The sequence below is a fragment of the Pelophylax lessonae genome, assembly GCF_965119305.1.
Source record: "Pelophylax lessonae genome assembly, chromosome: 3".
NCBI classification, from domain to species: domain Eukaryota; kingdom Metazoa; phylum Chordata; class Amphibia; order Anura; family Ranidae; genus Pelophylax; species Pelophylax lessonae.
Genome location: NC_138770.1, coordinates 382,568,688 through 382,585,909, shown reverse-complemented (window position 1 = coordinate 382,585,909; position 17,222 = coordinate 382,568,688). Strand labels below are relative to the sequence as shown.

At 38.3% G+C, this 17,222-nt stretch overlaps 1 protein-coding gene across 1 annotated transcript in view; it reads left to right on the top strand.

Moving 5' to 3' along the window:
- Positions 1 to 17,222, top strand: part of MCHR2 (melanin concentrating hormone receptor 2) — a 324,899-nt gene that overhangs the window by 132,311 nt on the left and 175,366 nt on the right. Inside the window, exon 3 of the mRNA XM_082248916.1 lies at positions 11,268 to 11,477. Within this exon, the coding sequence (XP_082105042.1) occupies positions 11,268 to 11,477 (210 nt within the window). The remainder of the gene's footprint in view (positions 1 to 11,267; positions 11,478 to 17,222) is intronic.

Here is a 17,222-nt window from a genome sequence, read left to right as displayed (position 1 = left end):
CTCAAAGCCTGCAAAAGTTCCCAAAGAATCGTCCTCCTCCTCCTCCTTCTCCTCTTCCACCCCTGGATCCTGCTCGGGCCTCTGGGAGATAGGCATAATGGGGTCAGGATAAAGGGGGCCTTGAGAGGCAAGGAACTCCTCCTCTTCCTCCTGCTGCTCTGCCTCCAGTGCCCTGTCCATTATGCCACACAGAGTGTGCTCCAACAAAAACAGTACCAGTAGGGTGTCACTGATGCATGCGCTGTCCCAGCTGACCATCCTTGTGGTCTCCTCAAATTACGAGAGGACAGCGCATGCATCCTTAATCAAAAGCCACTGCCGTGGCGAAAAAAAGCCCAGGTGCGCTGAGCCAGTGCTGGTGCCGTACTCGCAGAGATATTCATTGAGGGCCCTCTGCTGCAAAGTAATGCCGACTTGGCACCTGCCACTGTGTTAAACAACATTTGCTGCATAGCCGATTGCTTGTAAAGCTCCAGATCAGCAGAAGAGCAGCCAGCTTACAGAAAGATTGTCAGTGTAGGTAGAAATACAGCGATTGTGCTGTTTGAGTTAGAAAAAAATATATAAAAATGTAAAGGGACAGTGTCAGTTAGAAATTATCTTCTGCTGTATGGAGCTGTTCTTTTAGTGTGAGTAAAGGGATATGCAGTGTAGTTAGGGTACTATATACCACTATAGTTAGATTCAATAATCTAGTTTTTGTAGGGATAGTTTTAAGTGTCAGGGTTCCGTCTAGTGAGCCCGTTGCACTGCTGATATATCTACAGCAGGTATACGTGCTTTCTAGTCAGCTATTGTGCAAAATACATTTCAGCGATACACACATCTGCTGTATTTAGCGACAACTTTGGGTCGCATAGCAGTGTGCGTCTTGCAGGTCACATCGCACAGTTGATAAAGCCTCAGTGACAACTATACATAAATTAAAATTCATCACAAAAAAACTGATTATTTTTCTTAGAATTTCAGTAGCGCAGGGATGGTGTTACCCTCCTTTCATAAAGTGCAAATAAATAAACTGCATAAATGCATAAATAATCCAAAACATCCAACTAAGCAAGAACAGAGTCCTTCAAAAGTCTTTGTTTATGTAGTGCCAGAGCAATATACAGTGCCTTTAATGCAGGGTCATTGGTGTCAGTTATAGGAACCACCGTACAATGTCACCACCACCAGTGCTGGGAGAGATAGCCAAAATGCAGACTCACCAGAAAACTATGCCTAACCACTCTCACGGAATAGGCATATACAGCATGAACACCTCAAAACCTCCTCCTGGTATCCGCTGCTGCTGCACACCTCCTCCTCTCATTCACAGTATGTGGGAGATGTTATGGGGTGGCAATGCTCTGTTCCTGTAGGCAGGATGTGGCTTCAAAGACGCAGCAAGAGATCAGCAGCACTGACTGTCAAGTTGTGGATGGTGTATGCAGTATGTGTCACCCAGGTTTCCTACTTACATGTGGTAGGTGAGACACACAAGCAACATTTTTGTTTTTTTTAGAAGTCCTGTTCTGAGTCCTGGAGCCCAGAGACTTAGTAGAGCTAACCAAGTTCGGCCGAATTTTGAACACCCAATGTTCGGGCCGAACCGATGGTCGACCCGAACCGTTCGATCATCCCTAATTAGTATTGACCTGTTTGTACGATTTGACTTGACAGGACGCCAGCCACATACTGTGTGTCCAACCAGACCCGAGTTTTAATTCCACATGGTAGTTACTTCTTCCCCCTTCTTTTATTCTAAGGTTTCCTAGTGTCCTATTTTCTACTCTGTTTCAGGGCAGATTCATCCCAAGTTCCCTATCATTTGTCATTACTTACTGGTTCTGATACTAAGCTAATTTTCAGTCGTATTACTTTGTTTGACACCTGTGAAATTTGTACACATGCTGTGTTCCCCCCAGTTTTCATTTGTGTACCTTTTTAGATGTTTTATGTCCGTGCTAACTGCGTCCCTGTCATTACACTGCACCATTGTATACCCTAGTTTGTCCCCTTTCTTTCTTTCGGACATTTGAACAAGAAAAGACTAGACAATGATCTTTAAAATATAATTACCATTTTTCAGCTGTATAGATTAATACGTGCTTTGTTTCCCCTCCCTTTTTCTTTGATTTATTCATATTAAATATCTTCAGTAATCAGGTTTCTGATTTTATTTAAATGTGTCTGTAATAAATACAGGATATTGTATGCATTTATGATTAATTATTTATCAAAAAATAATGATAAATATTGTCCTTTAGAAGCTTTTTGTTTGTATTCTACTAAACTTCCATTATACCTTATTTTCGTTAAAATTCTTGTGCTATATTTTTTCATAATTACCCACATTTCACTTATTTATTTGCTATTTGTTTATCCAAAGTAAGCTTTGTTACAGAAAACACCCACTAAGCATAGCCATTATCCACAAGCTGGCCATATTTACTCATATATACACACATGCACTAGAAAGTCTCATTCTGCCAGTACAGGAAAGTAAACAGATAGCCTGGTTTAACCACTTAAGCCCCGGAAGATTTTACCCCCTTCCTGACCAGGCCCTATTTTGTGATGCGGCACTGCGTGACTTTAATAGACAATTGCGCGGTCGTGCGAGGATGTACCCAAATGAAATTGATGTCCTTTTTTTCCCACAAACAGAGCTTTCTTTTGGTGGTATTTAATCACCTGTGCGATTTTTACTTTTTTGCGCTATAAACAAAACAATAGCGACAGTTTTGAAAAAATAACAATATTTTTCACATTTTTTTATATGAAATTCCCCCAAAAAATGTAAAAATCAAATTTTTTTAGCATTTGAGGGCAATTTGTTTTCTGCTACATACAGTGGGTATGGAAAGTATTCAGACCCCCTTAAATTTTTCACTCTTTGTTATATTGCAGCCATTTGCTAAAATCATTAACCTTAAGTGCAGCAGAAATCTTTTTGTAACCTTGGCCAGATCTGTGCCTTGCCACAATTCTGTCTCTGAGCTCTTCAGGCAGTTCCTTTGACCTCATGATTCTCATTTGCTCTGACATGCATTGTGATCTGGAAGGTCTTATATAGACAGGTGTGTGGCTTTCCTAAACAAGTCCAATCAGTATAATCAAACACAGCTGGACTCAAATGAAGGTGTAGAACCATCTCAAGGATGATCAGAAGAAATGGAAAGCACCTGAGTTAAATATATGAGTGTCACAGCAAAGGGTCTGAATACTTAGGACCATGTGATATTTCAGTTTTTCTTTTTTAATAAATCTGCAACAATGTCAACAATTCTGTGTTTTTCTGTCAGTATGGGGTGCTATGTGTACATTCATGAGGAAGAAGAATGAACTTAAATGATTTTAGCAAATGGCTGCAATATAACAAAGAGTGAAAAATTTAAGGGGGTGTGAATACTTTCCGTACCCACTGTATGTTTGGAAAATAAAATCGCAATAAGCGTATTTTGATTGGTTTGCGCAAAAGTTATTGCGTTTACTAACTAAGGGAAAGATTTCTGTCATTTTTTGAGGTTTTTTTTAATGAGTAATGGCGGTGATCTGCGTTTTTTTTTTTTTGCGGGACTACGACATTGCGGCGGACAGATCGGACCCTTGACTGTCATTTTTGACACTTTTGGGGGTACCAGTGACATTACTACAGTAATCAGTGCTATACATATGCACTGTTACTGTAAAAATGACACTGGCAGGGAAGGGGTTAACTTTATTGGTGATGCAGGGGTTAAGTGTTTCCCTAGGGGCGTGCTTCTAACTGTAAAGGGGTGTGGCTAGTAATGTAACCACAGAGACATACGATCCTACATAACAGGATCGTATGATCTCTGCAGTTAGATCAGGGAGAATGACAGGCGGCTTTGTTTACATCAGTCACCTGCCTTTCTCCCTCTCCACGGGGAGATCACGAGTGACCGGCGGACATTGTGTCCGCCGGTCACACGCTCAGACTTGTTAGGGAACGAGCGGGGGTGGGAGCGCGCCTCCGGCGGCGCGCGCTCGCCCCCTAGAGGCTCTCAGGCTAGCGACGTAGTACTATGTCACTTTGCCTGTACGGGGCTGACCGCCGCAGTAAATGTACTTGCGGTGGTCGGCAAGTGGTTAAGACCCTACACATCTAGAACCAGCTATTATTTGCCTCTTCATCTGTAAAAAAAAAAAATACATTTGAAAGACCATTATCTTCAAGAGGAAACGTGGATAGGTTTAATGACCATAATAGACTCAAAGAAGTCAAACTCTAAGGAGATTACTTATTTTGTTTTGTATTAACTATATTAATTTTTTCTTTGCTATTGTTCTGCTAACCGTGCCTTAAAATTTCCAAAAAAGTGTTTCTATCATTTGCCCTGTGTTGCAACCTAAAGCTTCTTTCCAGATTAGAAACTAATTTAAAGAATGTGGCAAAGCTAAGATTTATCCAAGAGCAATGAAGTAAACAATCTTACCAGAACATATCAATTTGTGTCTAAAAATAGTCAAGCTGACAAAGGAAAGTCATCTGTAAATGGAAAACTGAAAATATTTCAGAAATATTTTTTGCCAAGCTGTAATTGCCTTTGCAGTATAATTTGACTTGACACTTTTGGATAACTGCAACTGTACCTAAAAGGGTTATATTGGCAGTTGGGAACATCATTCCTTTTAATATTATTACATTATTAGAATTCACTTTATTTGAATTACAGTTTATTGAACTAGAGATCTAAGCGCTTTGGATAAATATTTGTAGGGCCATTTACTAAAACACATCCAAATCCTGGCTTGATATGAGAATAAACTCTGACAATTTGGCCAGTATTAGAAAATTTGTAATAGGTGTATATCATTTCCCTTTCAATAGAGAAAATGATGAGAAGATATTATAAGGTGAGTATATAATTAAACAGCATTGGCACAGAAAATTGTGGCAGATCTGAAGCATCTCTCCAACCACTGTCGTCAGCAAAACATCTGCCCTTAGCATAACATCTGTTGTTAGTCGATTTAGGTTTACTTAGATAACAGTTACAAGTGCTTCAATTTGTAGGAAGTGCTCTACATTGGACTTCCACTTTTTAGAAAACATCTACTTAGTCTAATAAAGATCTTTTTTTTTCTTTTCTTTTCTTTTTTTTTTCCGAGGGAAAAAATGTTTTAACATTGAACAAGAAAACTATCTGAAAGAACATTGTGACAGTTACCTGCAGAGCAACAAATTAAGCAACAATGTGCAAAATGTTAAATTGAAACTTTAATGCAAACCCAATTACAGAAAACATTTTAAAGAAGCCTATTTTTCATTTTAAAAAGTTCAACATTTTGCTTACCCAAAAGAAATATGCTGGCATGGACCACCTAGTTCAGCTTGAAATACATCAAAATGTAGCCCATCCTAAAAAATATTTAAGTAAGTTCCACTTACAGCTTGTAATGCAAAATTCATCTATTAATTAACCTGTGATCTAAAACAGACAACTTACCAATGGGGCAGCCTAAACTTGTCTTAATTTTCCATAAAAGGCAAAATTAGGCCAACATGAGGATTGTCAACCCATTTTGCTCCTTAGTGTATCAGGAAAATGTACTAAATGGGCAGATTTTGACAAGTGAATGACCTGTCACTTTTTGTAAGAAGTCAGCCCATTTACCAATGTTAAGTTGCCTGTTTTCCAACAAAAATCCATTAATAAACACATTTTGCATTAGAAACAATGTGTTATTTTCAATGTATTCCAATCTGGGTAGGTAAAATATTACCCTTTTTAAATAAACAAAAATAACTTCTTTAAAATGTTTTTAGTCATTGGTGTTCTGGCTTTAATTTTAGATTACTTTGCTTCATTTGGTAGATAGACAGAATCCCTCTGCTTACCATGGCACTCAAGAACTGTTTTGTTTAACTGCCTCAAAGTCCACCACGTTTCCATGTTTTCTGTCATTACAATATGCAAATGTGTATATACATATCCCATGTTAGATGCAAAAATAATTTCACAAAAGCTATATTGGCATGACATGGGTACATTTGTTATATGTATCCCTAGGTGCATATCATATTCTCCAAAAATTGATTATAATTTTGGAATAACCAAAGATACTGAATTCCATGTAAAATTAGTACTGTATGTGATTTATATTTTGCAAAACTTCTAAACTATCCATTATTGAATACCTAATGTTGAGTACAATAGAGATAAAGTTGACTAATAGTCAGAACTAGATTAATATTAATGAAGGTAAAAAAACAAGGATATCTTGAATTCATACTACAGGTAGACATTATGTCAAAAATGATCTCAGGAAGAAAAAGATGTGATAGCTGTATCACATTTGGAAAAACTATGTATTTATTGACTTAATATTTTAAGCATTGTTTAGTAACAACAGCAGAGTCAGGAACTAGCAATTTTTAATTTGTAGAATTTATACATATAGGTATTTCATTTTTGTCTTCGCAAATACAATTCTGTACCCACTAAAGCTCACACTGCTGATGTCTTGAAAAGAAACTTGGAGTACAGAGATGTATTGCTCAGTATCACATGTGCCTTACATTCTGAGTTCACCAGAAAGGTTAATAGATAGTTTTATATATATGCAATTATGCACTGAACACAACTGAACACTAAGAATCAATATGTGTCTGCCAGTGCCATGATGCATTAATGTTCCTATGTTCATGAACCGCAGATAAATGATCACATTTCTTTAATTTAGGAGTTTACTATGTTACTTTGGTGTGTACTAGCAAATGTGAACCTGTTTCTTTCTTTCTGTTTTTAATGGGAAGATTCTGAATTTGTTTACATATGAATTTGATGTATGTGCATATGCGTTCACTTTGTAAAATGGTAAAGCACAGTAAATGGAAAGGACGGTGGTAAAAGTTAAAGAGACCTTGATTTGCTAAGAGATTAGAGAGGAATTTTCACGTGCTTTAATGAATGAGGTGAAGCTAAGTAAAAAAATATGCAACTTTACAAAACACCCAATCATGTGCAAGGTAAAAAACATGATATTTATACACTATAGGAGGAGAGAGGGAGAGAGACCATTAGTGCAATGGATGATTCATAATGGTGTCCATACCCATATATTATCACAAGCTATAAAGATAATTGTAATATTAATTCTCAAGCACACAAAAGGAATACATGTAAACATCCAACTCCCTGTACTTCTAAATATAGATTAATGGAACTCTATTAAATAAAACTTTACAAAAATACATTTTAAAATTTATATTCTTTCTTTTCCAATAGTTTTTATTGAGATTTCAAAAAGTAGGAGTACAAGTTTCCATTATACAAGCATTATACAAGCAGAGGAAAACAGAAAAGGGTATGCCAGTGTGTTATAAAAATATATTAAAAATGAGGAAGTTTTAAAGGTAATACATATAAATGCATAGGCCGCTCCTAGTAGACGTCTTGTGACGAAACCGGTAGGGCGGAGTCAGCGACGTCTAACGTCATTTCCGGCACCCGGAGCCAGAGCCGTGGAACGCGGAAGCTTCCCGGCCACACAACACTGATCGCGGACAGCCTCGAATCTCCCTGTGAGTCTCTACATTTTTTTATTATGTTGTTTGGATATGATACCTAGGGGTCTCCTTTCTTCTTTCTGAGGAACACGCAGACCCACCAGGAAGTCAGAGGGGACAGCGGAACCCATACACGGTACCCTCCTGCAACTGATATCAGGTCATATAGCAGGGTGCAACACCTAGCGGTCACGCAGGTTGTTGCAACCCGATTTCATCACATTAATTTATTTATCCTATTCATCTTACACCTATTAATTTCAGTTATACGTTTTTTTCTTTTGCTCACAGCAGCATTTACTTCTTTTTTCTTCACTAAACACCATCACCTCTGGTTCATAGTGAGGATAGATATATGCTTCACCTGGTCTTTTTATAAATAAAATTCACTAATTTATTTCAGCCTTGTGTCTCTCCTTTCTTTGCACTAGCACTTATGCACTTTATCACTAATAATTTAAGATACAAGGCATTTATATAATCTGTAAAGGCAAAAAATGACCAGCGCTATGGAGTGTGCGGTGAAGCGTGAGAGACTGACAGGTGTAAGCAGCCAACAACCAAACCCCAAGAGGGGTCAGGATATGTGTAAAGTGCAAAGAGAGGTTGTAAACGGCGCTACCTTTGTGCAATTAAAAGAGATAAAGTGCATACATTCACTGTTAAAGAATTATAAAGGGGGTGTCCCATAAAATCAAAAAAATTATATATGCTGTATATCAAGTGGGTTCAGGACAGAAAAGATCAAAATATCCTAATCTGTGATAAATAAAACCCAGAAAGTGCTGAAGTGCAATAAATAAATTTAATACCATAGACAGTGTTTTTATTGTGATGTACAAATAATAGAAATCAATCCAGTGTAGAAATAAAATCAAGTGTTAGTGATATTCCTGGCACTGTTTACTGCTGAAAGTGCAACATGCCCGCAGAAAACAAATCAGTGAAGTGGAAGTGATAAAGGTTACCGGGGAAAAAATCCCTTAGAATGAAAAAGATAAAAAATAAAATGAAATGCCAGCTGCAATCACCCGTATGACCACTAGGTGTCGCGCTGTAAATACAACCTGCCTTGCACGGAAGCTTAGGCAAGGATGGATCTCCAGGGGTCCCCCTCCACAGTCAAAGCACCAGTTGGCGTGTTTCCATATGGAGAGAAAGAAGAGGGGAGCCTCATGAAGTATCAGATCATATAAATAAAGAAAAGACGTAGCATCCACTCACTGTATTGAACCGTGATAGCTGCCTCGGATCAGTAGTACTCGCCAGGAAGCTCCAGCAGACGTTGATGACGAAACGCGTAGGGCGGGTCCATTGCGTCACAGCGTCACTTCCGGTTTTGAGATTCCACCGCCGTGGAACGCGGAAGCTTCCTGGCGAGTACTACTGATCCGAGGCAGCTATCACGGTTCCATACAGTGAGTGGATGCTACGTCTTTTCTTTATTTATATGATCTGATACTTCATGAGGCTCCCCTCTTCTTTCTCTCCATATGGAAACACGCCAACTGGTGCTTTGACTGTGGAGGGGGACCCCTGGAGATCCATCCTTGCCTAAGCTTCCGTGCAAGGCAGGTTGTATTTACAGCGCGACACCTAGTGGTCATACGGGTGATTGCAGCTGGCATTTCATTTTATTTTTTATCTTTTTCATTCTAAGGGATTTTTTCCCCGGTAACCTTTATCACTTCCACTTCACTGATTTGTTTTCTGCGGGCATGTTGCACTTTCAGCAGTAAACAGTGCCAGGAATATCACTAACACTTGATTTTATTTCTACACTGGATTGATTTCTATTATTTGTACATCACAATAAAAACACTGTCTATGGTATTAAATTTATTTATTGCACTTCAGCACTTTCTGGGTTTTATTTATCACAGATTAGGATATTTTGATCTTTTCTGTCCTGAACCCACTTGATATACAGCATATATAATTTTTTTGATTTTATGGGACACCCCCTTTATAATTCTTTAACAGTGAATGTATGCACTTTATCTCTTTTAATTGCACAAAGGTAGCGCCGTTTACAACCTCTCTTTGCACTTTACACATTTATATAATCTATTTTTATTGATTTTTACACAATATTTTTATACAGCATTTTATAAGATTGCACTTTAAAATTTATTTATTCATTTATTCACGGCACACATTAAGTGGTATCACCATTCACGCTAAGCAAATATAATATTGCTATCTCTTGAAAAACGGTAGCGCCGTTCACAACCCCACTTGCACTATTTTATTTCCAACCCAACTTGTTGGGTTTGGTTGTTGGCAGCTTACACCGTCTGTTTCTGCATTCACCTTATTAATCCATAGCGCTGGTCACCTTTGTTTTAATTAACATAAGAACATGTAGCATGGAGAGAGAGAGAGAAACTGAGACAACATGACCATGAAATCGTCTCAATAATCCCCATGGATTAAGTATCTGACAGGGGTGAGAGAGCATACAGGAAGCCACAATAATCAGGATTCTACCATATCTCTTTCCATACTTCGCTTATGTATTAATGTCTCTTAATGTATAACTTACTGGTTGGCCTAAAGAAACACACAAAAGGAGAAGTTGTCCCTATGGGACATACACCAAACAAAAACATAAGAAAAAGGGGGTGGTGAAGAGCCTGAATAAAAAAGAAAAATAGAAGAAAAACAGTGAAAAGAGAGATCATAGTGGGAGAAGAGGTGCACCCTATCTAATCAGTATATAACTGATACAAATAGTCAATCCAGGGCTTCCACACTTTGTCATAATAAGCCTGTTTGTCAAGCAATAGTGCCGAAAGGCGTTCATTGATCATGATCCAAGACAATTTTTTTTTCACTAGGTCAAGGGGACTTGTAGGTGACTTCCAGGACCTGGCTATTGCAACCCTAGCATGAGTAAATATAAAGGCTATAAGTTTCTTCATATATCCTGGAGCATCCTCAATTGGGTATCCCAGTAATGCTTGCTGTGGTGATTTAATAAGGTTCACCTGAGTCAGGGAGTATATTAAATTAGAAATGCGGATCCAAAACCACTTAATTTTTTGACATGTCCACCTTATGTGGAACATTGTGCCTTCTATGCCACACCTCTGAAAACACAGGAGGGGGTAACCCTCCTGTGTTTTCGCAGCTACGCAGCTACCTTTACCGCTATAATGTACCACCTCAGCAACACTTTATAATTAGCTTCAATTAGGGATGTATTAATATAGGATACAGGGGCATATTGCATCAATTTGAACCATTCAGCAGCTTCAAATGTTTCATCTACTATATCTTGTTCCCATTTATCCATATCAAACAATTTGTCTGATTTAGAGGTTAAAATAGAATAAATTTCCGATATGTGACCTGTATGTTTATCAAAAGATCTACATAAGTATTTAGTCGAGGTAGCTAGGTCAGACGTATGCTGTAAAGTTGTCGGAAAGTGTACAAGCTGAGATTAACTATACATTTCTGAATTGGGAAGTTGATATTCCTCTTGCAAAACACCCAATCCTGTGCAAGGTAAAAAAAAAAAAAAAAACACATTTATATGTACAGTATATAGAATTTTCTATATTCTTTAAACATAATTTTTTTCCATTCTGTTTTGGAAATGCACTGATCAATAAATAATATAATAATGTAATAAAACCAAAGCAAATGCAATAAAAATACAGTTGCATTTTATCTTTTTGACCTTTGTTTAAATGTATAAACAAATAGGTGATGCTAAACTGTTTTTCTTTGTTTATTCTAGATCTAGAAGAAAAACAATACCTGATATCTATATATGTAATCTGGCAGTGGCAGATCTTGTCCACATTATTGGAATGCCATTTTTAATCCATCAGTGGGCTCGAGGAGGAGAGTGGGTGTTTGGAAGCCCACTTTGTACTATAATTACATCCTTGGATACATGCAATCAGTTTGCATGCACTGCCATTATGACAGCCATGAGCCTGGACAGGTAAATAAAATGTTCTTTGCAAAATTCTATGGAAGTTTTACAAACATGGCTAAGTAGGTAAATCGGTGTTATATGTATTCATTTTGTGAAACAAAATAAAGATTTAGCTGAATGCTTCCAACCATGATAATTAAGGGCAAGGTTAGATGGGTTTTTTTCCTGGCACATGTTGAAATCAAGAAAGTTAAAACAAAGGAAAAAGAAGCATTTTAATACCAGTTTGCCATTCTGACAAATATAGGTGTTTGTAATCCCCGTACACAATACATGTCACAGGTCTACAGTGAATCACTATTTTCTAGGCACATTACTCACCATATGTGCACATTGTTCAAAGAAGCTACCTTCAGCGTATGCAAAACTGTGCTGCCTACCTGCTGTTATATGTTTGTTTAGGAAGATTGACTTTCTTACTATGGAAATGGGTTAGAAAAAAAGGAAACTGAAGTAGTAAATGTGACTCTAAGAGATATACTTATTCTCCAAAACGAATCCATACATATCTTCTAATGAATTGTCCTGTAAAAATGTTTTTCATGAAATTGTTTCTGGAGGAAGCAAACAGGAAAAGTGCCACTAAGTGTAGTAGGTCTGTACTATGTAAATTTATTACGCCCCCAATTTGGGCTACTCACACGACAATTGTACAAGCTGATCTCTAAGTGATGGTCCGGGATGCCATGTCGATCCTCTGCCTGTAGCAGTGGGGAGAAAGAAGGGACACATCTGCCGGGAGCTAATGGAGGAAGCCTGCTATGGTAGCTACTTTCTCGGTTGACCGCAGCATGACTCACAGTGTTAGGGATATCAGTAAAGACAGGAAAGAAAAGATACAATTATTTTGCTACTTTTTTTTTTTTCTAAAGACAGATGGCCATCATTGACTTATGCAAAAATCTTAATAGTCAGTGATACATTATTACACCTGCACAACCTTACCTAAGACAGAACTAAAGGGTATCTAAACCCAAAACCAAAAACGTAATATATTGCAGCATAATATTTCTTGGTGTAGTGGTTGCGTGACGTCACTGGACCCAGCTTTGAGACACGTTTCAGGGCATGCACCGTGCTGGTTCCGAGCATGCACGCGCCTGAAATGATTTCTTACCGTATTTTTCTGTCTTCGTGTAACAACGTCTGTGAGTTCCAAAATCTCTAATTTCCCCCCTAAGTTTCATTTATTTGAAATGAGCAGTGCAAGGTAGTTGCAATCATGTGCACTGCTCTATGCACACTACATATTCCATAGTTCATGTCCGTAGTCCATCTCAGGGGTGAGCTAGAGAGGGTGGTTACATTCCTTCATACAGAGGGACCATGAAGAACAACCATAGAAACCCTGTAACAGAAAGACAGATCACAGCAGTAAAAAAAGAGAATTTGGAGGAGGCTTAGAGCCTAAAAAAATTAACTTTTTTTTTAGTTAAAAGAGTAACTTTTATTGGGAAAAAAACAATTACCTCTGTGCGATCTGTAGTTTGCAGGGGTTATATGAAACTTTGTTGCAGATTCCTACCTGTTGCCTCGCTAAAGGAAAAGCTTTTTGTTTCACTTTGTGTTTTTGGATACTAATTCTAAAAAAGAGTGACTTTTTCATTATTATTTAGCTGAAGCACTTGCAGGGTTCTAATGTGGAAATTTGCTGTGTCAGCATCCTATTAGAATTTATTACCCTGTTGGAAGGATCTCCCCAATGATAACATTTTTGCTGCAGAGGATGCCTATAATCTAACTAGCATCTTACTGCAGACTTCTGAGAAAATCACTTAGCAAATCACATAAGCAGAAAAATGAAATTTCTTGGGTCATTCCATACAGCAATGATGTATGAAATGCCTCCAGGTTGCCATATCACATTTATTTTTACAGAAAGTTACAGCCTGCATATGGGAAATGAAAAGTCATTTTTAACAACATTTAATTACAATATGGCTTGTTTAGCAATTATACACTCTACACACTGCATTATTTTGCTATTTTTTCCAATAAAAGTGGAGTTACCCTTTAAAAGATTTATTTTTTTCAAACCAGAGTTTAGTGTTGCTTAAACCTGCTTTCAAAGTCCATCAATATAAAGCTTAACCACCCCATGTATATATACTGTGGGCTGGCGGCTCTTCTACGCAAATTCATGTACAGGTATGGGATTTCGCTCTTCCGGGTCTGCGGCGCGCATGCTGTGATGGTACACAACAGGAGCCAATCAGAAGGTCCGGCGGACCTAATGTCTGCTTGGACCCACCGATTGTTCCAGAGAGAGGCAGAACGGCAATTTGCCTATGTAAACAAGACAGATCACTCTTCTGCTAGAAGGGCAGACAGAGATCCTGTGTTTCTCATAAGCAGGAACACTGATCTCTGTCTTCTTACAGCCAAAGCTTCCCCCCACAGTTAGAATGCACTTCCTAGGAGCACATTTAACCTTGATTTCCCCTGATGTTAACCTCTTCCCTACCAGTGTCATTCGTACAGTGACAGTGCATTTTTTTTAGAACTGATCACTGTATTTGTGTCACTGGTCCTCAAAAAGTTTCACTTAGTGTCAGATGTGTCTGCCGCAATGTCACAGACCCAGTAAAAATCACTGATCGACTGAATTTTTAGTTAAATAAAATATAAAAAATTTAAGTTTCATAAAAATATCCCAAAGTTTGTAGAGGTTATACCGTTTGCGCAAACCAATCAATATATGCTTATTGAGATTTTTTTTATCAAAAACATATAGCAGAATAGATATTGGCCTACATTGATGAAGAAATTAGATTTTTTACATTTTTGTATTGGATATGTTTTATAGCAGAAAGTAAAAAATATATTTTTTTTTTTTCAAAATTGTTAGTCTTTTTTCATTTATAGCGCAAAAAAAAAAAACGGAGAGGTGAATAAATACCACCAAAAGAAAGCTCTATTTGTGGGGAAAAAAGGGCATCTATTTTATTTGTGTACAGCATTGCATGTCTGCGCAATTGTCAGTTACATTAACGCACTGCCGTATCGCAAAAAATGGCCTGGTCATGAAGGGGGTTAAAACTTCCAGGGCTGAAGTGGTTAAATTGAGGAATCCATGTTGATTCTGTAACCTACAGCTTGAAATGTTCATTAAAGTAAGCCTCTTCTGAGCTGTACTTTTATAATCCAATGTCTAAAAAATGTTTTTTTTAAACTCTCTATCAGCACTGATCTATGCTTTATGTCACTTCACACCTCTTGTTCCCACTTTTCACTTCCTCACTCCCTCCTCCTCTTTTTATACTGACTAATGTTCAACTTCAGACCACATGTGGAGAAAAGAAAATAATCATTCTGCATGTGTTTTCCTTAAAATATACAGTATATACAACTTTAACAACAGCATTTCCATTTGAATTAAACAACATATATGATGACAGGTATAAGGCCCTTTTCACACAGGCAGACCGCTCAGATCGTTCTTTTGGCGCATCTGAACGGATGCCCCATGCATCTCTGTGGGGCATCGGATGTCAGCGGAGGCATGTCCGCTGACATCCGACCCGTCAAATCTGGATGGATGGAAACCCTATTTTCCATCCGTCCAGCGGATCAGATCGGATCTGATGAGAACGGACAGACGGTCCATTCCCATCTGATTCCCCCATAGAGAACAGCGGGGACCTGACAACTGTGTCCCCGCACAGAGCGCGGAGACACAGCTGCTGCTCAGCGGGGATCGGCTGATCGATCCCCCACTGAGAAAAACTGAGTCCCCTGACTGACTCCCCTGTGTGAAAGGGGCCTAAGGAAATTATTCTGTAGCTTTGGGAGCTTATGTGACAGGTGGTGATGTGCTCTCTGATTGATAAGTTAGAAACTGGGGGGAGGGGCACAACAGGACAAACCTTATTCTGTCACACAAGGTCTTGAAGCTATAGGAAAGGTTCTGCTGTGGTGAAATGTCCAGTTGTGTTATGACGGAGGTGCTGTCATCATCTTGAACAAAGTGTGTTTGAATAGTTTGCTTATTGTTACTTTAATTCTTTAAAATAATGGGGTGAATTGTCTTAATTATCTGCATGAAAAACATGTTAACCACTTGCCGACCTCCGCACGACTATTTACTGCGGCGGTCAGCCCCGTAAGGCAAAGTGACGTAGTACTACGACGCTCACCTGAGAGCCTCTAGGGGGGGAGCGCGTGCCGCCAGAAGGCGCGCACTCGCCCCTGCTCGTTCCCTGACATGTGCGCGAGTGTGACCGGCGGACCTGATGTCCACTGGTCACTCGCGATCTCCCGGTGCAGAGGGAGAAAGACAGGCGGCTAATGTAAACAAAGCCACCTGTCATTCTCCCTGATCTAACTGCAGAGATCATACGATCCTGCTATGTAGGATCGTATGTCTCTGTGGTTACATCACTAGCCACACCCCTTTACAGTTAGAAGTACGCCCCTAGGGACATCACCAATAAAGTTAACCCCTTCCCTGCCAGTGTCATTTTTACAGTAACAGTGCATATGTATAGCACTGATTACTGTAGTAATGTCACTGGTACCCCCAAAAGTGTCAAAAATGTCAGTCAAGGGTCCGATCTGTCGCAGATCACCGCCATTACTCGTTAAAAAAAACAATAAAAATGACAAAAATCTTTCCCTTAGTTAGTAAACGCAATAACTTTTGCGCAAACCAATCAAAATACGCTTATTGCGTTTTTTTTTACCAAACTGGCCTAAAATGTTAAAAAATTTAGATTTTTACATTTTTTTGGGGAATTTGAAAAAATTTGAAAAATATTGTTATTTTTTAAAAATTGTCGCTTTTTTTTGTTTATAGCGCAAAAAGTAAAAATTGCACAGGTGATCAAATACCACCAAAAGAAAGCTCTGTTTGTGGGAAAAAAAGGACATCAATTTCATTTAGGTACAGCGTCGCACGACCGTGCAATTGTCCGTTAAAGTCAGACAGTGCCGAATCGCAAAATAGGGCCTGGTCAGGAAGGGGGTAAAATCTTCCTGGGCTGAAGTGGTTAATTATACCATACATAGTCTTTCCTAAAAATAAAAAAAGCTTAGCAGTAGTAAAACCTGAATTGGCATATTTATATTGTAGTAAAAATATAATTTATATTTGTATCCATATAAATGCTTGCTTGAAAGTGGTGAAGTATAATGCATTACGTAAAAACGCTGCATTGAAAGTTTGAAACTTTTGAGTAATACGAATATACAGTATTCTACCAAGATTGTTGCACTGCAATTAGGGCAAACCTTATTACACAAAAAAGGCTTCAGCTCCTTTTTGAACAACAAGCTTTGCGCAATGCGGTTTGCCTTGGTAGCAGCCTGACTTATAGTCTCAGAATTGTACCAGCAATTAGGTGCCAATGAAAATGAATGGCACCTGAACAAGTGTGGTGCGATTTATCAGGCTTTTTCTCTCCTTTTTTATCTACTTTCGGCTAAAAATAGAATACATGTGCCTCTTTTGGTATGTATTGTAGTTTCATATCTGTCACTAGTGTTGCATGATGCTATACTGGATCCATATGCTATTCCCAGTCTTTCAACATGGTATCTTAAGGTCACTATACACCAGCTAGGGATATGAAATTATTTAAAATGTATTTACAGTTTTAGATTGAATAGAAAAGGGTTAAAACCCTGAGCAACTTATTTTTTTTTTAAACTGTTGATACTGTTATTACTTGTTATTATTATTATGTATACTACGTTGATATTATTAATACTTTTTCTAAAGAAGGACACCAACACACCCATTTACATCCTCCT